Consider the following 23,908-nt stretch of genomic DNA (forward strand, 5'->3'; position numbering starts at 1 on the left):
TATAGTATATATGTATATATATATGTGTATATTTAAAAAAATATTTAATAGAAAAAAAATATTCCTGAGTTTTCTCTTTCTGTTCTCCTTTCTCTCTCTCTCTCTCTCTCTCTCTCTCTCTCTCTTTTTTTCTCTCTGACAAAGTAAAATGCATAATAATACAACATTGTTTAAAAGAAAATATACTTCACATAATAAAAAGTATATTAGATTATTATTATATAAATCAAAAAACTATCATAAAACTTTTTACGATATGAATAATGTTTTTCAATAAAATATATTAATTGTCTTACACATCATATATTATTATTATTGTATATATATATATATATATATATATATATATATGTACATATATATTTATATAGTATATATTCGCGTAATATATTATATTAATATATGATGTGCAAGACAATTAATATATTTTATTGAAAAACATTATACATATCGTAAAAAGTTTTATGATAGTTTTTTTATTTATATAATAATAATCTAATATACTTTTTATTATGTGAAGTATATTTTCTTTTAAACAATGTTGTATTATTATGCATTTTACTTTGTCAGAGAGAAAAAAAGAGAGAGAAAGAAATAAAGGAGAACAGAAAGAGAAAACTCAGGAATATTTTTTTTCTATTAAATATTTTTTTCTATATAAATTAATGAAATTATGTCATGGATATATTTTTTATAGAAATTATATATATTTATTTATCGTCAAATTATATATATATATATATATATATATAGTATATTTATAATTTTCAAAGATTTTTATTACACAAGAATTGTTTTACAATAACGAATATTGATAAAAGTATATGTATAGAAATAATAGTTTATATTCTTATTTTTTTTAAGTTTTAACCATATTTTTGAGATAATAAAGTCGTACCTACATAAAATACTTCATGATGACTGATAAATACTTTAAATAGCGTAAATTGTCTATTATCATTTTTCTGTTTGCAAAGTTGGGTATTCAATGCGTTCACAACGTCTTGAAACATTTGAAAATACTTGTCCATTGGAACATTTAAAGAGATATCCTTGAATTACACCATGCGAATCACGTTTACATTTATAATATGCCTCGGAACTGTCTTTACTATAAGGATAATGACCTTGTCCTGGACATAATTTTCTCGTAGGGGCTTTTAGCTGAAAATAAAAATTAATCACATAAACTTTTCTCATTCATACAAATACACTTTCCAGATAAACTAATTAGAAATGTATAATATTATTATAGATAGTTTTCAAGAAATTTTTAACGATTATTTTCCTAATTATGGTTGTAACTTTTATTATTTACTTAAATGTACGTAAAATTTATACTTAATTAGAAATCAGTAATTTTTATAATTTAATTATGGTTATATAATTTTTATATGGTTTTATATTTTTTGAAAGATTCTCTGTGTAAATTTTATAACTATTTTATATTTAAAATTTTTTATATAATTAAAAGAAATTTAATAATTAATATTATTAAAACTGCATTTATAAAAACGTTAACTTTACACAAAATTGAGAGTTTGAAAGCACATATGCTATCCTTTCCAATACTGTAAGTAATTTGTTCTAATTTATTGAATATTATAATTTATAACAAATTATAAAGATATATTATATAAAGATATATTAACAGAAAAAAGTATTAAAAATTTTATTTTGCAGAATTAAATAGTTATATAATTTAACAAAACTGAATGACTATTTAATTTCTTTATTAATTGTTTCATTATTAAAAAAATAAAAGAATATAATTATTTTTATAGAATATAATTATTTTTATAAATTTCAGTAATTCGAATTCACGATTAGAATAGATGATGATATAACATATCTGACAAAATATATACTTAAACAATAAATATATAGGTATGTAAATATATAAGTTAATCATAGAAAATAGTATAATTATTTCATACTTACAAATGCATTTGACATATCTGCAGAGGAATCAAAATTCTTACATTTAATGTACGAATATAGAATTTTATGGAAGCTTCCTTCATTCACACATTGTATCTTTTTATCATCAAAAATTCTGCCTTCTGGACAGATGAATATAATAACTTTAGTATGTATACTATTTGCTGTGGTACATTGATAGAAAAGATTGCAATATCTTGGATGACGTTGGAAACCAGTTGGACAAACTAAATCCATTTGATCTCCAATCAAATTTCCAATAGGATAAGGTAATTCAGTAGAAATAGTTGATTCTGTCGGAGGTTCGGTAGCTGTTGAGAAGTTAGTAATAGTTTGTTTTTCATTATCATTACTTTCTCCATTATCATTAATTTCTCTCTTGAATAAAACCACCGTCTTTGATGATGATTCATTGTTTTTACATGACAAATGTTTTACAGCCGATGGAAAATTGCAAATTGTATTATCTTGATCCCATACTGTTCCTCGAGGACAATCAAAGTCTATCTTTTTCAATGCTTTCGATTCTACTTCCACGCATCTATAATATTTTGTACAATCATTGAGATTTGGAAAAAAACCAGGGGACACACAATCTGAAACAAACTCATTTGGTCTTTTTTCGATTTCTGGATCATTTTCTGACGGAATCTGTGTAGTTGATATTGCGCTCTCAGAGTTTTCATTATTCTGACTATCTTTGCTTGCGGATTGATATTCGGTTGAAATCTGAGGGGTAGTTATTTTATTTCCGTTACAATTGTTGTTTGTCTTCTCATTGTTTTCAGATTTATCTTTGATTGGAATCTGTGGAGTGGTAATTTTATTTTCGTCGTCGTTTTTATTCTTATTGTCTTCCTTGCTCCCCGATTGATTTTCGGTTGGAAACTGAGGAGTGGTTATTTTATTTTCGTTGTTCTTATTATTCTCGTTGTTTTCTTTACTTCCGGATTGATTTTCGATAGATATTTGTGGGGTAGTTATTTTATTTCCGCCACTAATATTTTCGTTGTCCTTTTCACTTCCGGAATGATTTTCAGTTGCTACATGAGGATTAGTTTCTTTGCTTCCAGATTCATCTTTGGTTGAAAAGTGTGGAGTGGTTATTTTATTTTCGTCCTTATTATTTTCGTTGTCTCCTTTGCTTCCGGATTGACTTTCTGTTGTAATCTGAGGAATGATTATCTTATTCTTGTCATTGTCAATGTTTTTGCTGTCCTCTTTACTCTCGGGAAGATTTTCGGTAAGAATATGGGAAGTAGTTATTTTATTTCCGCTGCAATCGTTATTCTTGCTACTCTCGTTGTTTCCAGATTCATCTTTGGTTGGAATCTGTGGAGTGGTTATTTTATTTTCGTCGTTGTCCCTACTCTTGTCCTCCTTGCTCTCCGATAGATTTTTAGTTGGAAACTCAGGAGTGGTTATTTTATTTTCGTTACTATCACTATTTTTGCCATTCCCTTCACTTCCAGACAGATTTTCTGTTGAAAGTTGAGGAGTAGATGTTTTATTTTCGTTACTTTGGTTATTCTCGTTATCTTCATTTCTTTCGGATTGTTTTTCAGTTGGAATCCGAAGGGTGGTTATTTTATTTTCGTTGCTATCACTATTTTTATTGTCTTTTTTATCTTCGGGAAGATTTTCGGTTGAAATATGAGGAACAGTTATCATATTTTCGCTACCATCGTTGTTCTTGCTATTCTCGTTGCTTGCAGATTCATCTTTTGTTGAAATCTGTGGAGTAGTTATTTTATTTTCGTCGCTGATCCTATTCTTGTCCTCCTTGCTTTCTGATTGATTTTCAGTTGAAAGTTTAGGAGTGATTACTTTATTTTCGCTGCTCTTATTATTCTCGTTATCTTCTTTACTTCCGGATTGATTTTCAGTTGGAATCTGAGAGGTGGTTGTTTTATTTTCACCGTCATTACTATTTTTGTTGTCCTCTTTACTTTCAGAAAGTTTTTCGGTTGAACTATAGGGGGTAGTTATTTTATTCCCACAAATGTTAGTCTTGCTATTTTCGCTACTTTCAAATTCATCTTTGGTTGGAATCTGTGGAGTGGTTATTTTATTTTCGTTGCTCTTATTATTCTTGTTGTCTTCATTGCTTTCGGATTTAATTGGAGGAGTGGTTATTTTATTTTCGCCGCTATTACTATTTTTGTTGTCCTCTTTACTTCCGGAAAGATTTTTTGTTGGAATATAGGGGGTGGTTATTTTATTTCCGCTATTTTCATTATTTTCGCTATTTTCTTTTCTTTCGGATTGATTTTCTGTGGGAATTTCAGTTATGTTCATTTTATTTTCGCTGCTCTTGTTATTCTCATTGTCTTCATTATTTGTGAACTGATTTTCGGTTGAACTCTGAGGGGTGGTGAATTCATTTTCGCCATTATTTTCGCTTTTCTCTTTACTTCCGGAAAAATTTTCGGTTTGAATATGACTGGTAGTTAATTTATTTTCGCTGCCGTCATTATTTTTGTTATTCTCGTTGCTTGCAGATACATCTTTGGTTGGAATCTGTGAAGTGGTTATTTTATCTTCGTCGCTGTTTTTATTCTTGTCCTCCTTGCTTTCCGATTGATGTTCAATTGGAAATTGAGGACTGGAAATTTTTCTTTCGCTGCTGTCATCATTTCTGCCATTTTCCTTGCTGTTGGATTGATTCTCAGTAGGTATCTTAGGAATAGTAATTTCATCACTTTGATCATCCTCCTTGCTTCCGGAATATTCTTCTAACGAGACGAGTTGTGTAGTGAACCGTTCCGTTGTGAGTCCTATTTCTTTGCTTGTATCTTTCTCCTTTTTAGGGTGTTTCGTATGTTTTTCATTGCTACTCGAGTCTTCATGACTATGTTTACCTTTATTCTCTTTTTTGTCGCTTTGTTTATCATTTTTATTACTGTTCTCTTTACTGTTGGATTGATTCCCAGGAGGAATCTTAGGGATAGTCATTTCATCGCTCTGATCATCCTCCTTGCTTCCAGAATATTCCTCTGGCGAGACACGTTGTGTGGTGATTTTTTGCGTAGTGATTTCTATTTCCTTGCTCGCATCTTTCTCCTTTTTAGGTTTTTTCGTATGTTTTTCATTGCTACCGGAGTCTTCACGACTATGCTTATCTTTTTTCTTGTTTTTGTCACTTTGATTATCATTTATATTATCGTCACTTTGATTATCATTTTTATTATCGTTCTCTTCACTGTTGGATTGATTATCAGGGGGAATCTTAGGGATAGTAATTTCATCGCTCTGATCATCCTCCTTGCTTCCAGAATATTCCTCTAGCGAGACGCGTTGTGTAGTGATATGTTGCGTTGTGATTTCTATTTCCTTGCTTGCATCGTTCTCCTTTTTAGGTTTTTTCGTATGTTTTTCATTGCTACCGGAGTCTTCACGACTATGCTTATCTTTTTTCTTGTTTTTGTCACTTTGATTATCATTTATATTATCGTCACTTTGATTATCATTTTTATTATCGTTCTCTTCACTGTTGGATTGATTATCAGGGGGAATCTTAGGGATAGTAATTTCATCGCTCTGATCATCCTCCTTGCTTCCAGAATATTCCTCTAGCGAGACGCGTTGTGTAGTGATATGTTGCGTTGTGATTTCTATTTCCTTGCTTGCATCGTTCTCCTTTTTAGGTTTTTTCGTATGTTTTTCACTGCTACTTGAGTCTTCATGACTATGTTTATCTTTCTTCTTGTTTTTGTCACTTTGATTATCATTTTCATTACTGTGCTCTTCACTGTTGGATTGATTCCCAGGAGGAATCTTAGGGATAGTAATTTCATCGCTCTGATCATCCTCCTTGCTTCCGGAATAATCCTCTGGCAATATGTGTTGTGTAGTGATTTGTTGCGTTGTGATTTCTATTTCCTTGCTTGCATCGTTCTCCTTTTTAGGTTTTTTCGTATGTTTTTCATTGCTACTTGAGCCTTCATGACTATGTTTATCTTTCTTCTTGTTTTTGTCACTTTGGTTATCATTTTCATTACTGTGCTCTTCACTGTTGGATTGATTCCCAGGAGGAATCTTAGGGATAGTAATTTCATCGCTCTGATCATCCTCCTTGCTTCCGGAATAATCCTCTGGCAATATGTGTTGTGTAGTGATTTGTTGCGTTGTGATTTCTATTTCCTTGCTTGCATCGTTCTCCTTTTCAGGTTTTTTCGTATGTTTTTCATTGCTACTTGAGTCTTCATGACTATGTTTATCTTTCTTCTTGTTTTTGTCACTTTGGTTATCATTTTCATTACTGTGCTCTTCACTGTTGGATTGATTCCCAGGAGGAATCTTAGGGATAGTAATTTCATCGCTCTGATCATCCTCCTTGCTTCCGGAATAATCCTCTGGCAATATGTGTTGTGTAGTGATTTGTTGCGTTGTGATTTCTATTTCCTTGCTTGCATCGTTCTCCTTTTTAGGTTTTTTCGTATGTTTTTCATTGCTACTTGAGTCTTCATGATTATGTTTATCTTTCTTCTTGTTTTTGTCACTTTGGTTATCATTTTCATTACTGTGCTCTTCACTGTTGGATTGATTCCCAGGAGGAATCTTAGGGATAGTAATTTCATCGCTCTGATCATCCTCCTTGCTTTCAGAATATTCCTCTGGCGAGACACGTTGTGTAGTGATTCGTTCCGTTGTGAATCCCATTTCTTTGCTTGCATCTTTCTCCTTTTTAGGTTTTTTCGTATGTTTTTCATTGCTATTCGAGTCTTCATGACTATGTTTATCTTTCTTCTCGTTTTTGTCACTTTGGTTATCATTTTTATTACTGTTCTCTTTACTGTTGGATTGATTCCCAGGAGGAATCTTAGGGATAGTAATTTCATCGCTCTGATCATCCTCCTTGCTTCCGGAATAATCCTCTGGCAAGATGTGTTGTGTAGTGATTTGTTGCGTTGTGATTTCTATTTCCTTGCTTGCATCGTTCTCCTTTTTAGGTTTTTTCGTATGTTTTTCATTGCTACTTGAGTCTTCATGATTATGTTTATCTTTCTTCTTGTTTTTGTCACTTTGGTTATCATTTTCATTACTGTGCTCTTCACTGTTGGATTGATTCCCAGGAGGAATCTTAGGGATAGTAATTTCATCGCTCTGATCATCCTCCTTGCTTTCAGAATATTCCTCTGGCGAGACACGTTGTGTAGTGATTCGTTCCGTTGTGAATCCCATTTCTTTGCTTGCATCTTTCTCCTTTTTAGGTTTTTTCGTATGTTTTTCATTGCTATTCGAGTCTTCATGACTATGTTTATCTTTCTTCTCGTTTTTGTCACTTTGGTTATCATTTTTATTACTGTTCTCTTTACTGTTGGATTGATTCCCAGGAGGAATCTTAGGGATAGTAATTTCATCGCTCTGATCATCCTCCTTGCTTCCGGAATAATCCTCTGGCAAGATGTGTTGTGTAGTGATTTGTTGCGTTGTGATTTCTATTTCCTTGCTTGCATCGTTCTCCTTTTTAGGTTTTTTCGTATGTTTTTCATTGCTACTTGAGTCTTCATGATTATGTTTATCTTTCTTCTTGTTTTTGTCACTTTGGTTATCATTTTCATTACTGTGCTCTTCACTGTTGGATTGATTCCCAGGAGGAATCTTAGGGATAGTAATTTCATCGCTCTGATCATCCTCCTTGCTTTCAGAATATTCCTCTGGCGAGACACGTTGTGTAGTGATTCGTTCCGTTGTGAATCCCATTTCTTTGCTTGCATCTTTCTCCTTTTTAGGTTTTTTCGTATGTTTTTCATTGCTATTCGAGTCTTCATGACTATGTTTATCTTTCTTCTCGTTTTTGTCACTTTGGTTATCATTTTTATTACTGTTCTCTTTACTGTTGGATTGATTCCCAGGAGGAATCTTAGGGATAGTAATTTCATCGCTCTGATCATCCTCCTTGCTTCCGGAATAATCCTCTGGCAAGATGTGTTGTGTAGTGATTTGTTGCGTTGTGATTTCTATTTCCTTGCTTGCATCGTTCTCCTTTTTAGGTTTTTTCGTATGTTTTTCATTGCTACTTGAGTCTTCATGATTATGTTTATCTTTCTTCTTGTTTTTGTCACTTTGGTTATCATTTTCATTACTGTGCTCTTCACTGTTGGATTGATTCCCAGGAGGAATCTTAGGGATAGTAATTTCATCGCTCTGATCATCCTCCTTGCTTCCGGAATAATCCTCTGGCAAGATGTGTTGTGTAGTGATTTGTTGCGTTGTGATTTCTATTTCCTTGCTTGCATCATTCTCCTTTTTAGGTTTTTTCGTATGCTTTTCATTGCTACTGGAGTCTTCATGACTATGTTTATCTTTCTTCTCGTTTTTGTCACTTTGGTTATCATTTTTATTACTGTTCTCTTTACTGTTGGATTGATTCCCAGGAGGTATCTTAGGGATAGTAATTTCATCGCTCTGATCATCCTCCTTGCTTCCGGAATAATCCTCTGGCAAGATGTGTTGTGTAGTGATTTGTTGCGTTGTGATTTCTATTTCCTTGCTTGCATCGTTCTCCTTTTTAGGTTTTTTCGTATGTTTTTCATTGCTACTTGAGTCTTCATGATTATGTTTATCTTTCTTCTTGTTTTTGTCACTTTGGTTATCATTTTCATTACTGTGCTCTTCACTGTTGGATTGATTCCCAGGAGGAATCTTAGGGATAGTAATTTCATCGCTCTGATCATCCTCCTTGCTTTCAGAATATTCCTCTGGCGAGACACGTTGTGTAGTGATTCGTTCCGTTGTGAATCCCATTTCTTTGCTTGCATCTTTCTCCTTTTTAGGTTTTTTCGTATGTTTTTCATTGCTATTCGAGTCTTCATGACTATGTTTATCTTTCTTCTCGTTTTTGTCACTTTGGTTATCATTTTTATTACTGTTCTCTTTACTGTTGGATTGATTCCCAGGAGGAATCTTAGGGATAGTAATTTCATCGCTCTGATCATCCTCCTTGCTTCCGGAATAATCCTCTGGCAAGATGTGTTGTGTAGTGATTTGTTGCGTTGTGATTTCTATTTCCTTGCTTGCATCGTTCTCCTTTTTAGGTTTTTTCGTATGTTTTTCATTGCTACTTGAGTCTTCATGATTATGTTTATCTTTCTTCTTGTTTTTGTCACTTTGGTTATCATTTTCATTACTGTGCTCTTCACTGTTGGATTGATTCCCAGGAGGAATCTTAGGGATAGTAATTTCATCGCTCTGATCATCCTCCTTGCTTTCAGAATATTCCTCTGGCGAGACACGTTGTGTAGTGATTCGTTCCGTTGTGAATCCCATTTCTTTGCTTGCATCTTTCTCCTTTTTAGGTTTTTTCGTATGTTTTTCATTGCTATTCGAGTCTTCATGACTATGTTTATCTTTCTTCTCGTTTTTGTCACTTTGGTTATCATTTTTATTACTGTTCTCTTTACTGTTGGATTGATTCCCAGGAGGAATCTTAGGGATAGTAATTTCATCGCTCTGATCATCCTCCTTGCTTCCGGAATAATCCTCTGGCAAGATGTGTTGTGTAGTGATTTGTTGCGTTGTGATTTCTATTTCCTTGCTTGCATCGTTCTCCTTTTTAGGTTTTTTCGTATGTTTTTCATTGCTACTTGAGTCTTCATGATTATGTTTATCTTTCTTCTTGTTTTTGTCACTTTGGTTATCATTTTCATTACTGTGCTCTTCACTGTTGGATTGATTCCCAGGAGGAATCTTAGGGATAGTAATTTCATCGCTCTGATCATCCTCCTTGCTTTCAGAATATTCCTCTGGCGAGACACGTTGTGTAGTGATTCGTTCCGTTGTGAATCCCATTTCTTTGCTTGCATCTTTCTCCTTTTTAGGTTTTTTCGTATGTTTTTCATTGCTATTCGAGTCTTCATGACTATGTTTATCTTTCTTCTCGTTTTTGTCACTTTGGTTATCATTTTTATTACTGTTCTCTTTACTGTTGGATTGATTCCCAGGAGGAATCTTAGGGATAGTAATTTCATCGCTCTGATCATCCTCCTTGCTTCCGGAATAATCCTCTGGCAAGATGTGTTGTGTAGTGATTTGTTGCGTTGTGATTTCTATTTCCTTGCTTGCATCGTTCTCCTTTTTAGGTTTTTTCGTATGTTTTTCATTGCTACTTGAGTCTTCATGATTATGTTTATCTTTCTTCTTGTTTTTGTCACTTTGGTTATCATTTTCATTACTGTGCTCTTCACTGTTGGATTGATTCCCAGGAGGAATCTTAGGGATAGTAATTTCATCGCTCTGATCATCCTCCTTGCTTTCAGAATATTCCTCTGGCGAGACACGTTGTGTAGTGATTCGTTCCGTTGTGAATCCCATTTCTTTGCTTGCATCTTTCTCCTTTTTAGGTTTTTTCGTATGTTTTTCATTGCTATTCGAGTCTTCATGACTATGTTTATCTTTCTTCTCGTTTTTGTCACTTTGGTTATCATTTTTATTACTGTTCTCTTTACTGTTGGATTGATTCCCAGGAGGAATCTTAGGGATAGTAATTTCATCGCTCTGATCATCCTCCTTGCTTCCGGAATAATCCTCTGGCAAGATGTGTTGTGTAGTGATTTGTTGCGTTGTGATTTCTATTTCCTTGCTTGCATCGTTCTCCTTTTTAGGTTTTTTCGTATGTTTTTCATTGCTACTTGAGTCTTCATGATTATGTTTATCTTTCTTCTTGTTTTTGTCACTTTGGTTATCATTTTCATTACTGTGCTCTTCACTGTTGGATTGATTCCCAGGAGGAATCTTAGGGATAGTAATTTCATCGCTCTGATCATCCTCCTTGCTTCCGGAATAATCCTCTGGCAAGATGTGTTGTGTAGTGATTTGTTGCGTTGTGATTTCTATTTCCTTGCTTGCATCATTCTCCTTTTTAGGTTTTTTCGTATGCTTTTCATTGCTACTGGAGTCTTCATGACTATGTTTATCTTTCTTCTCGTTTTTGTCACTTTGATTATCATTTTTATTACTGTTCTCTTTACTGTTGGATTGATTCCCAGGAGGTATCTTAGGGATAGTAATTTCATCGCTCTGATCATCCTCCTTGCTTCCGGAATAATCCTCTGGCAAGATGTGTTGTGTAGTGATTTGTTGCGTTGTGATTTCTATTTCCTTGCTTGCATCGTTCTCCTTTTTAGGTTTTTTCGTATGTTTTTCATTGCTACTTGAGTCTTCATGATTATGTTTATCTTTCTTCTTGTTTTTGTCACTTTGGTTATCATTTTCATTACTGTGCTCTTCACTGTTGGATTGATTCCCAGGAGGAATCTTAGGGATAGTAATTTCATCGCTCTGATCATCCTCCTTGCTTCCGGAAAATTCCTCTGGCAAGACGTGTTGTGTAGTGATTTGTTGCGTTGTGATTTCTATTTCCTTGCTTGCATCATTCTCCTTTTTAGGTTTTTTCGTATCCTTTTCATTGCTACTGGAGTCTTCATGACTATGTTTATCTTTCTTCTCGTTTTTGTCACTTTGATTATCATTTTTATTACTGTTCTCTTTACTGTTGGATTGATTCCCAGGAGGTATCTTAGGGATAGTAATTTCATCGCTCTGGTCATCCTCCTTGCTTCCGGAATAATCCTCTGGCGAGACGCGTTGTGTAGTGGTTTGTTGCGTTGTGATCCCTATTTCTTTGCTTGCACCTTTCTCCTTCTTAGGTTTTTTTGCGTGCTTTTCACTGCTGCCCGAATCTTCATGACTATATTTGCCTTTTTTCTCTTTCTTATCACCTTGCTTATCATGTTTATTATTGTTCTCTTTACTGTTGGATTGATTTCCAGGAGGAATCTTAGGAATAGTAAATTCATTGCTCTGATCATCCTCTTTGCTTCCGGAATATTCTTCTGGCGAAACGCGTTGTGTAGTGGTTTGTTGCGTTGTGATCCCTATTTCTTTGCTTGCACCTTTCTCCTTCTTAGGTTTTTTTGCGTGCTTTTCACTGCTGCCCGAATCTTCATGACTATGTTTGCCTTTTTTCTTTTTCTTATCACCTTGCTTATCATGTTTATTATTGTTCTCTTTACTGTTGGATTGATTTCCAGGAGGAATCTTAGGAATAGTAAATTCATTGCTCTGATCATCCTCTTTGCTTCCGGAATATTCTTCTGGCGAAACGCGTTGTGTAGTGGTTTGTTGCGTTGTGATCCCTATTTCTTTGCTTGCACCTTTCTCCTTCTTATGTTTTTTTGCGTGCTTTTCACTGCTGCCCGAATCTTCATGACTATGTTTACCTTTTTTCTCTTTCTTATCACCTTGCTTATCATGTTTATTATTGTTCTCCTTACTGTTGGATTGATTTCCAGGAGGAATCTTAGGAATAGTAAATTCATTGCTCTGATCATCCTCTTTGCTTCCGGAGTATTCTTCTGGCGAAACGCGTTCTGAAGTGCTTCGTTGTGTTGTGATTCCTATTTCTTTGCTTGCATCTTTCTCCTTTTTAGGTTTTTTCGTGTGCTTTTCACCGCTGCTCGAGTCTTCATGACTATGTTTACCTTTTTTCTCTTTTTTATCACCTTGCTTATCATTTATATTATTGTTCTCTTTACTGTTGGATTGATTTCCAGGAGGAATCTTAGGAATAGTAAATTCATTGCTCTGATCATCCTCGTTGCTTCCGGAATATTCTTCTGGCGAAACGCGTTGTGTAGTAGTTTGTTGTGTTGTGATCCCTATTTCTTTGCTTGCACCTTTCTCCTTCTTAGGTTTGTTTGCGTGCTTTTCACTGCTGCCCGAATCTTCATGACTATGTTTGCCTTTTTTCTCTTTCTTATCACCTTGCTTATCATGTTTATTATTGTTCTCTTTACTGTTGGATTGATTTCCAGGAGGAATCTTAGGAATAGTAAATTCATTGCTCTGATCATTCTCTTTGCTTCCTGAATATTCTTCTGGCGAGACGAGTTCTGAAGTGGTTCGTTGTGTTGTGATTCCTATTTCTTTGCTTGCACCTTTCTCCTTTTTAGGTTTTTTTGCATGTTTTTCACTGCTGCCTGAGTCTTCATGACTATGTTTACCTTTTTTCTCTTTCTTTAAACTTTGCTTGTCATTTTTATTATTGTCCTCTTTACTATTGGATTGATTTTTAGGAGGAATCTTAGGAATAGTAAATTCATTGCTCTGATCATCCTCTTTGCTTCCGGAGTATTCTTCTGGCGAAACGCGTTCTGAAGTGCTTCGTTGTGTTGTGACTCCTATTTCTTTGCTTGCACCTTTCTCCTTTTTAGGTTTTTTCGTGTGCTTTTCACCGCTGCTCGAGTCTTCATGACTATGTTTACCTTTTTTCTCTTTTTTATCACCTTGCTTATCATTTATATTATTGTTCTCTTTACTGTTGGATTGATTTCCAAGAGGAATCTTAGGAATAGTAAATTCATTGCTCTGATCATCCTCGTTGCTTCCGGAATATTCTTCTGACGATATGCGTTGTGTAATGGTTTGTTGCGTTTGGACTTCTATTTCTTTGCTTGTTCCTTTTTTCTTTTTAGGTTTTTTTGGATGCTTTTCACTACTGTTCGAATCTTCACTACTATGTTTCGTTTTTTTTTTCTTTTTGTCATCTTTCTTATCATTTTTATTATTGTTCTTGTTTTTGGATTGATTCTCAGTAAGAATCTCAGAGATAGTAAATTCATCGCTCTGATCATCCTCCTTGCTTCCGGAGTATTCTTCTACCGAGCTATGTTGTGTAATGATTTGTTGCGTTGGGATTTCTTTGCTTGTACCTTTTTTCTTTTTAGGTTTTTTTGGATGCTTTTCACTGCTATTCGAATCTTCACTGCTCTGTTTCGCTTTTTTTTTTTTTTTATCATCTTTCTTATTTTTATTTTTTTTCTCTTTATTTTTGGATTGATTCTCAGGAAGAATCTCAGGGATAGCAATTGTAATTTCATTGCTCTGATCATCCTCCTTGCTTACGGGATATTCTTCTTGCAAAACATGTTGCATTGTAATTTCTATTTCTTTGTTTGCCCCTTTTTTCTTTTTCGATTTTTTTATACGTTCTTCGCTGCTATTGCTACTGCTATTACTTCTGCTTGAGTCATCACTATCTTTTTCTTTTTTTTTCTTCTTTTTTTTGTTCTCATTTTGCTTATTATTTGTATCATGTTGTGATGTTTTCTGCACTTTATGTTCTTCGCTATTTTCCTTTTTGTTTATTTTATTTGAGTTATTGTTTTTTGTTATACTAAACGATATATTTGAAGAAGTTCCTGAAACTTTAAAATCTGTATTTATTATTTAAATTTTTATCTGTTTTATTGGCTATTATATCTTAACTTTTTATTTTAATGTAACTTTGCTTATAATTATATGGATTTTCTATTTAATATAACCTTTTCTACTTAAATAACCATTTAATACATAGCATTTTTTTTATATATTTACTTTTATACATTTTTCCAGCAAACAAAAATTTTTAATTTTTTAATTTTATTATTATAATAAGAACTCGTATAGTACAAATTCGCTGAACAGAGGCTGCTATTTATATTATTCCTCTTTGTTTCTAGAATGCGATGCAAATTATCCTTGTGTGTTAATACATCCTTTTAATTTTAGATTTCAAAATAATATTGGTAAATGTTTACTTTACGTCACAAAGCTCGAAAAATTTTTATTTTCACATATGTTGTAGAGGATACATTTCTAAGTAATATACCGTTTGAATTTTGTGGCGCTCTCTCTTCGTTCCTGAAATATGCAGTTTTGAAATTTCATACTTTAATGTCATTTTTTCGTTATATCCTATTTATGTGTTCACATTTTTTGTTTACATTTGCTCAACACGATTTGATATTATATTTTCGTTGTGTGTTTATATTTTTTGTTTACGTTTGCTACTTATGACTTCCATGTCGCTAAAAATTTAATACAATTTCATACAATTAAAAAATATCACAAATGTATGTGTACACACACACACACACACACACATGCGAAGGGCGCAAAGGGGAGCCTTCGGCCCTCCTCCCGCAACCACCCTGCCGGTAGTCAAGGTGGACCTCGCTTTACAACTTACAGCATATATCCATTGTGATTGAACTCTTCGCAATGCGTCCCTTACCGGCGGGGTGGTTGCAGGAGGGGAGGCCGAAGGCCTCTCTTGCACTCCCTGCGCGCGCGCGTGTGTATGTGTATGTGTGTGCCTATATTTCTTCTTAAACATACATGATGTCATAAAATTATATTCTATTCTTGAAACTTTTTTTGTTAATAACTATTTAATAAATAACAATAAGCGGCTAAAACCTTCTGAAAGTTATTCAGAAAGATAACCTCGGGAAATGTAAACACAAAAATATAAACATATTTAGAAAGTAACGAAAAGATAATACAAGTAAGTATGAAACTTCAAAATTGCATATCTCAGGAAGAGAGAGCGCCACAAAATTCAAACGGTGTATTACTTAGGAACGTGTCCTCTACAACATATCTGAAAATAAACATTTTTCGAGCTGTGTGACGTAAAGTAAACCATTTACCATAATATTTAACGGTACATTATCATATGTGTCTTTTTTATTTTTTTTTCTTGTTTTTTTATTTTGGTATTACATGTAGAAAACCTTTCCGATTTATTAGGTTCTATTTTGAGATTGGTGTTTTTCCTCATTTTTTCGAGTATTTATATTTTGATACTTCTAATATTTTTTTCTGTCTTTGTGTGTATATATATATATATATTTTTTTTTTTTCATGTTATGTTTACAATTGCATTTACTAAATTGTTAATGAATCTTTTACCTGTATTATGTTCTTTATCTGTATTCAGCACTTCTGCTGCTCTTTTGAACCGCGAATAACCACTGCATTTCACTCTTTTACTTTCATGAGGTTGTATACAAGTACCACCATATGCATACGAAAAAACTTTGTTAGAATTGCATTTGTGAACTATTTGACGAAATTCAAGGTGATGTTTGTTCTCAGTTTTCGTACATTCATAATATGTTTGGCAATCATTTTCATCGGCATAGAGACCTGATTCTGTGCATTTGAAACGATGAAATTGAGAATACTGTGGTCGTTCAAAACTCGCATGTCTTTCTAAGTTATTGTAATTATGTGTCTCTGTAAAAAATCAAATTAAAATTTTTAATAAAGTAGAAAGGAGATTTTATCCATTTTCATTGCATTTACTATACTATATCAATTTCAAAATGTTATGACAGTCATTTAAGTTGATCAATTAAATCAATCAATTACGCTAATTTGTCTTATCCTGATATATATATGTATAATATTTTTGTAATTACAATAATTTAATTGTCCAGAGCAAAGTATAAAAATAAATTCACATAAAATTAATAATTTAGGCTAATTTCTAACTAATTTTTTTGTCTCTTTTATTAAATTATCAGAAGAAAAAGATTCAAATTCTTACCATTTTCAATATTGTAAAGTCTTCGTTGATAACTCAGATCATTTTCCAAGTTAAATTCACCATGCGAAAGTGTTAAAAATGCGACTAAAAGACAGATTATCTCTTGCATTGTGAAATTAATTCATCTATAAGTGAAAAGATTTATAAAATAATGTTTTATATTGCTCTCTATATCGTGAGAATAGAATATTAATTTACGATGAATAGTATTTTTTTATAAAGTATTAATCTAATTAACAGTATTTTTCCAAAATTGTATATTAATTCTTCATTTTGAAAAAATGTTTACCTTGCAATCATTAGAACATAATTTATATTAAACTACTACCACAACATTTTTTAATGATTACAGTCAAGAAATTTTGATAAAAAATGAATTTGTCAAAGACATAGAGATTCTGCTCACCTCGTTGTCAAATTTTAACGATCGTATAACAATCAGATGATCCACACTCTTTGAAATTTCATAAAATTGTAATTCTTAAATTACGATACGCGCGTATATACTGAGTTTTAATATATATATATATATATATATGATTGTTTTGATGTGTATATATATATATATATATATATGTGCAACATGTGAATGATGTTCGTAAATCAATAACAAAAGTCAACCGGTTTCTAATTGAATACATTTGAAAGCAAAATCTGTATGTATTCAGGCAGAAAACTTATATAATGTATAATTAAAATTTGCGATTGCGAATATTTGTGACGTTAAGCATATCTTAACAGATAATTTTGATATTATAAAACGATATTCGAGATATTTTATAATTGAGATATTTTAAAATGGAAAATAATATTAATGATGTACATATATTGTTTTTTTAGAAGGTGTACATATATCGTTTATTTTTAAGGTATACACATATCGTTTATTTTTAAAGGAATAGACAAAAGCTATAGAAAAAAATAATAGAGGATGAGAGCATTGCAGACTATTTTTTAAATATATTTATTTCCGCTGTATATACTTTCAGACTACAATTAACAATACCTGTTAATTTGTTAAAATTACATTATATTGGTAAAATGCAAAATTTATAAATAATTGTAATATAGTAAATGTTTGATTGCAGAAAAATTAACTTCAGTGTCATTCATCACTTGCCTCAATATTAGCTCTTGCTATAATAAATATGTACAAAGCATACATTAAGTAAATTTAAATATTCGATATCAGATGCTCGTGTCTTTTAACAAAAAAAGAAACTTGTTGATGATATAAGGAATAAATAGAATATCCGCTATACAAAATTAGAAAATGTGACATTTTAATTATATTGTATCCATTCAAAAACATTTTAGATATTTTATTCAATTATATCTTCGGGCAATAATTTAGGACGAGTCCGTTTGATAAGACGCTCGGTTCATTTATTCAAATTTTGACAATCCAAGATCCTCTGCGCTTCAATCTGTAAATAACGCAATCATAAATATATATCATTATAATAATTCACAATCATAAGCGTTCCAATAAATATTTGCTGTGATATTTATAAAATAAAAGAAGTATAAGTAAATAAAAGAAATATATTTTCAATATGTATGTTGATTTATAATCTATTGAGCACATATAAACAGACATTATAAGAACTATAAATCTGTTAGAATTAAAATGTGTATAATTAAAAAATATATACTCGAAAAAATTAATCGTTTATAGTCTTTTTAGGGCATTCATTAAATTTTCAAATCAATCTTGCATCTTCGTGTACCTGAATGAATGTATATAATTTTAACAATTGTTCCAATAATGCGCTTTGCGACGAACAATCCGTATTACTCGGTCTAATCCGCATATCTTGACTCCTTTTACCTTGGCCCCATCCGGGAGAAAAATTTAACTGAGCTTCACCATCCGAAACAAGGATTAAGAAAAGAAACGCTAAAGCGAACAAACTCATTGGCATCTTACAGAACCTTGAAAAAAAATCGTAGAGCTTAATCAATTCACAAAATTTTACACACAGCGATATGTAATCTTCGATTAAATTAAAAAAAATGAATGAATCAACAATTGCGTTTGTTTCAAACACCTCAAGCAAAATGTGCATAGTATCATTGTGAATGAGTTTATAATGACTATAATGAAATGAAGAATAAATAATTACACTGTATATGCACAAAAAAATAAAAAAGGGACTCACATGATAACACTTTCGTACAAATGTATAGAATGTATTTTTCGTGAGACGATGTGCCGATGTGCAAAAGATTTCGATTACAAGAGATCTAAGATGCGGTTGCTGTTTTTATACATTGCTGACCCCTTACTTTAACGCGCGCGCATTACAACATCTTGATTTAATCACTATCTCAGGGGGAAATAATAGGACCTCTGCGTCGGCGTTGAATCTTTCACTTTGCAACAGTTTCATTCAAAGTTTTTTCTTTTACATAAATTTAATATGAAAATTGAGAACAATTGAAAAATCTATGAACCATACATGTATAAAACTATACATGTATGTATAAAAATACATTTAGAGATATAATTATCAGATATAATTATACAAAATACAATTATTATACAAATCGTTATAACTTTTAATGCGACCTTGCAAAACCATCAGCTGTTTTTGCATATATACATCGTAATTAATATATTTGACACACACACAAACTGTGTCAAAATAAAATTGCAAATTATCATGCATCAAACTATCATCGCATATATCATACATTCAAAAAAGATAAATGTTGGATATTTTCATCTATTATGTGATATTAAAATATGAAATTATATAATCATTATACATCAATTTCCAGATTTTTTCATATATATAATGTTTTGTAACTGATATAATAATTAATATAAGTACACAAAGTACTGATCTTCTATATATAAAAAAAAGAGAATCGAAGAATACAATTTTTATATATGTTGAATTGTATATGTTTTCAGGAAAAGAAAATCGATTTTGGAAAATTAATAACACATCTTTTATAGATATATCTTACTTAATAATCTTAATAATTTTATAAATCTCACATTTGTATACATATATTTATATAACATAATGTAAAAAATAAAGAAGATTTTGTTTCAAATAAGAAATCATACATATATATTTCTAATATCAAATAGAAATTTTTATATAACTTTCTATTTTATATCTATTTTATATATATTTATTTTATATTTATTTTATTCTATTTTATATTTATATGCAATATTTTTGTTCTCTTTTTGCCAATAGATCAATATTATGAATATATATTAAATTATTCAATATATATAAATATTTTTAACAAGATTTTTCTTCAAATAAAAGTAATATCAAATATTTTCTAAAATATATAAAAATAGATATAACCAAAGTATATGTAAAGATATATATATATATAAAAGTATATGTAAATGTATAAATATATTTAGTACTATAAATATATTTAGAAAACAAGAAATCGTCAAATTTAATTTGCATGCATTTGCAATATATAATCCATTAACTTATTAGCCTGATCATTAAAGAATTTAATATTTGTTTGAAAATTATTTTAGTATGACCATATTTTTTCCTACTGTAATCAAAACATATTTTAATGAAATAAGCTAATAACATTATAGCACATTTATAGTTTTTCTTACATAATTGAAAGTACGTAAACGACAAAATTAAATGATATAATTCTGTCTAAGTAAAACCCATCATAGTCGAGAATTCATGTCGTTGATTTCTCATTTTTCACGAGACAAATCATCACGGCAACAGTTATTAAGATACAACTTGTTTGCATCTGTACAAATAAAGAAAAAAATCAAATTGAACATGTAACATTTTATAAATTTTTATATTTAAGCTTTACAATAAAGAAGAAAAAAAGACATTGATAAAAAAAAACTGATTTTTTGATACAATAACTTATGAAGACAATCATTTTTCTTTTAATACTTATTATGCAGTATCATTAATGAAATTAATTATGTCCGAAAAAGTAAACTTTATATTACTTGCATCATCCGTGACATGTATATTGCCAAATGAAATTGATGCGTGCGACCGTGACACTTAAAGGCTTCTAGACTAATTTACTAACAAGAGCGTCATAGCAGGATGTGAAGCCTCATAGATTACTTCATCAATCAGTTATATATATATATATATATATATATATATATATATATATATAATCTTACATAATATATATATTTAATTTTTGGGTTATCACACAATAAAATATCGTAATTAAAGAAATATTTCTCTAAAAAATTTTTTTTTATAACTGTGACAATTAAGATCACTTTAAATGAGTTATAATTTATGATTCCTAACAGAATTTTATTTCTTGATATATAATATAGAAAATATTTTTAAAAAAAGATTAAAAAGAACATATCACATATGCGTTTTATGAAATATATATCAAGATATGCAGGACATAATATAATATTTGAATTTTATGGATGATAAATCGTCTAAGGTGGATTTTGAAATAGAAAGCAAAACATATTCGAATCTCATTTTATTACTACAAAAAAAGAAATTACACATAATTTCTCGGGCTAAAAGTGGTTCAAAGAGAAAGGATAATGGTGCGCTCATATGCGTTGCTGTCAATTATCACATAATAAATTCTTCGTAATATTTCTTATTTTTCTAGGTAATGTACAAGCCTGTGTATACACGCGCGCATTATATTTATACGTGTGTACATATATATTTTTGTATCTCTATATTTACGTCTTTTTACAATAAGGTTTTATTAAAGTGTAGAATAGTACCCCTGATTAAGATTTAATTATTAAAACCGCACGTCAAAGAATTTATGATTTTCTTCTATCACTTAAAGGCAGTGTTAAGTAAATTTTTATCAATAGCAATTACTCTTGATATTTTATCTATTTAGATTATCTATTGTTTGTCTGTACAAATAATAGAAATGACAATATATAGGCATATAAAATTGCTGAAGAGTAACAATTATTTAACATTTTTTACAAAGTTATTTGTTACGAAATGACAATTATTATAATAAATTTGGTTAATACATAGGCAAGTTTTTTGAGAGGATTTTCCATTAGATAAATAAATAAAAAATGTTTTGCAAAAAGAAGTTATAAAATGTTTATGCTTCCTGTTTATGTGTAATTTGTTAATCTTTTATCATTATTGAAATAATAGAGGAAATATTTATCGAGTAATATTTATCATAAGTTGTTGTATGACGAATTAGCCTATTACATTATACACATTAATCTTTATATTTACTTTATCATACAAACTTTTTATATTTAATTAACATCTTATCTTAATGCTTGCCTTCAAATATTGCCTTAATTAAAAAAAGTGAATTTTTGTAAAACCTTGCACAAAAAAAAATTTTAATACAGATAATCTTATATCTTTCTCTACAAATGACTAAATTACAAGTTGATATATTCTAATCATTTTTCTTTTAATCGTTGTTCAATGGCAAGCGCCTAAGTAGCTCTTCATAAATATTTATGAAAGAAGAGCATTTAAAATGTGCAGCTCTTGAGATCACATGCATCCGCCTAAGTTGTGTTCCTTATCATATACATGCACGTGCATATGCACGTCATACGCGTTAAATTTCACGATATGTATTAAAAAAGCGCAGTACGTTGAGATTGTTTTTCAAGCAATTAACAAAAGGCAAATGTTATTAATGCTATTTTTGTTATTTTTTTGAACATAGTTATGAAAAAATTATGGTATTTTATAATTTCTATTTGTAAAATATGTAAGAATATTATACTTTAAATATAAAAACATATTATTGAGCATTTTTTTGGTTGTACGCAGTTTTGCACGGAATGAGCAAACTATTGAAAATTTGTCGAATATATAATTATACAGATTTTATTGACATTATCTTGAATTTTTTTAAAGTGAATTGAAGACTTCAAAATATTCTCGTTTTCTATTATTATGATAAGTATCGAAATATAAAAATTTTCGTTTGCATTTATTTCTTCGTTAATAAGATATAAAATCTTATAAAGCACTAAATAATTGAAAAACATTTGTTTTCAGAATGTCTCAACATAACCACGCGCAGACAATATATATGTTATCGTAACTTTATCGTGAAGTTTAAAAAAGCTTAAGAAGCTTAAAAATAAGAGCTTTATGTCAAGTGATATATATAAATGCTTATCAATCGCATAAAGATATATTAGCAAAAATGATGATTAGGGTTAGTAATACGAAACAGTGATTAATGAATGAAAGACACAAACAATTATTTCTGTGATGAGACTATTATCATCTCGAAATTATTTGCACATCGTAATACGAAGTGATCTTATTGATAGAGATTGATAGAGATGATATTTTGCAAAATTAAGAGAAAGATCAGTATTCAAAGCGCACTATGGCACTATGGATCTTGATGCGTCGATTCTTCATTGCTTTCAGTCATTACGACTTAACGTAATGTGTGTGTGTGTGTTGTGTGGAATACTTAAATATCTGCTTGCTTATAATCCTACTAGTAGAACGGACAAATTTGCGACGAGAATAATTTTTCGCGAGAAATATACGTATATAAAAGGTATGTTTTGTAACATATATCGAATGTAACAATTCATACACACATAATGTTGTATGTACGCATGTTCATCTGATATAATCGAGACGCATACACTCATGGCATTTCATACCATACACACTTTTTCTTTTTTTTCTCTCACTTTCACGTACATATAATTATTAAAATACTATATCAATTAACTATAGAAGAGTAACGTTTTATTTCTTTCATTCTTTTATTTGCACGCTGCTCTTTTTTTATTCTCATAAGAATGTCCTCGGCTTTTCTTAAAATTATTTCATTGATCTCACTTATCTGAGTGACATTATGTATGTGTATAAGTATACATATATACACATACACCATACACACACACACACGCGCACACACGCACACACAGGGTGTCCCAGACCACCCGTACACATCCCTTTTAAAATGAAAATAAATTTTTATCAAAAATCGCGAACAATTTTTAAGTAAATCGGATACTCAAATGGTGATATTTTCAATTTTTGATTCCGACTGGAAATGCGCCATTCGAATTGGAAGTTGAATTTTTTTAGGAGAACATGATACTTTTTATTACAGATTTGAATTGTACGTGAAAAAATAAGAAACTTTTGTATCAAACGTTTTTTTCTAAAAGTGCCTCTGTCAGTCAATCTTAAAATTGATCATTATTTCATCACAGTTACTTTCAAGGTCAGAAAAAACATTTGATACAAAAGTTACTTATTTTTTCATGTACAATTCGAATCTGTAATAAGAAGTACCATGTTCCCCTTAAAAAAATTCAACTTCCGATCCGGAGTGTATTTTCAGTCAGAATCAAAAGTTGAAAATATCACCATTTGATAGAGCGTACCCGATTTACTTAAAAATTGTTCGCGATTTTTAATGAAAGCCATTTATTTTTATTTTAAAAGGGTTGTACAGGTGATCGGGGACACCCTGTATATATCTTTATATATTTACTTATTTATTTATATAAAGTATGTATAAAAAATAGTCTGGAAACTCCTCTCGTAACTTGAAGATTGCCAAACTCAAGATTACAAATCAATAATCGATAAA

General features: G+C 30.8%; 1 protein-coding gene across 4 annotated transcripts; it reads right to left on the reverse strand.

Annotated features, from left to right (window-relative positions):
* Positions 1 to 863: 863 nt before the first annotated feature.
* Positions 864 to 16,802, reverse strand: LOC105254070 (uncharacterized protein PF11_0213-like). 4 transcript variants are annotated; one of them, XM_025409719.1, is made up of 6 exons: positions 16,725 to 16,802; positions 16,319 to 16,443; positions 15,679 to 16,005; positions 6,277 to 14,159; positions 1,942 to 6,102; positions 864 to 1,164 (listed from the first exon to the last, which is right to left on the reverse strand). In XM_025409719.1, the coding sequence occupies exons 2-6, from the start codon at positions 16,425 to 16,427 to the stop codon at positions 958 to 960; spliced, it is 12,687 nt and encodes a 4,228-aa protein (XP_025265504.1). In that variant the 5' UTR covers positions 16,428 to 16,443; positions 16,725 to 16,802; the 3' UTR covers positions 864 to 957. The 4 variants fall into 4 exon arrangements, with proteins under 4 accessions (XP_025265504.1, XP_025265475.1, XP_025265453.1 ...); XM_025409690.1 differs by having other exon boundaries at positions 1,942 to 5,292; positions 5,428 to 14,159; XM_025409668.1 differs by having other exon boundaries at positions 1,942 to 14,150.
* Positions 16,803 to 23,908: the final 7,106 nt, after the last annotated feature.

The sequence above is a fragment of the Camponotus floridanus genome, unplaced genomic scaffold, assembly GCF_003227725.1.
Source record: "Camponotus floridanus strain SB8 unplaced genomic scaffold, Cflo_v7.5 scaffold1, whole genome shotgun sequence".
Lineage (NCBI taxonomy): Eukaryota > Metazoa > Arthropoda > Insecta > Hymenoptera > Formicidae > Camponotus > Camponotus floridanus.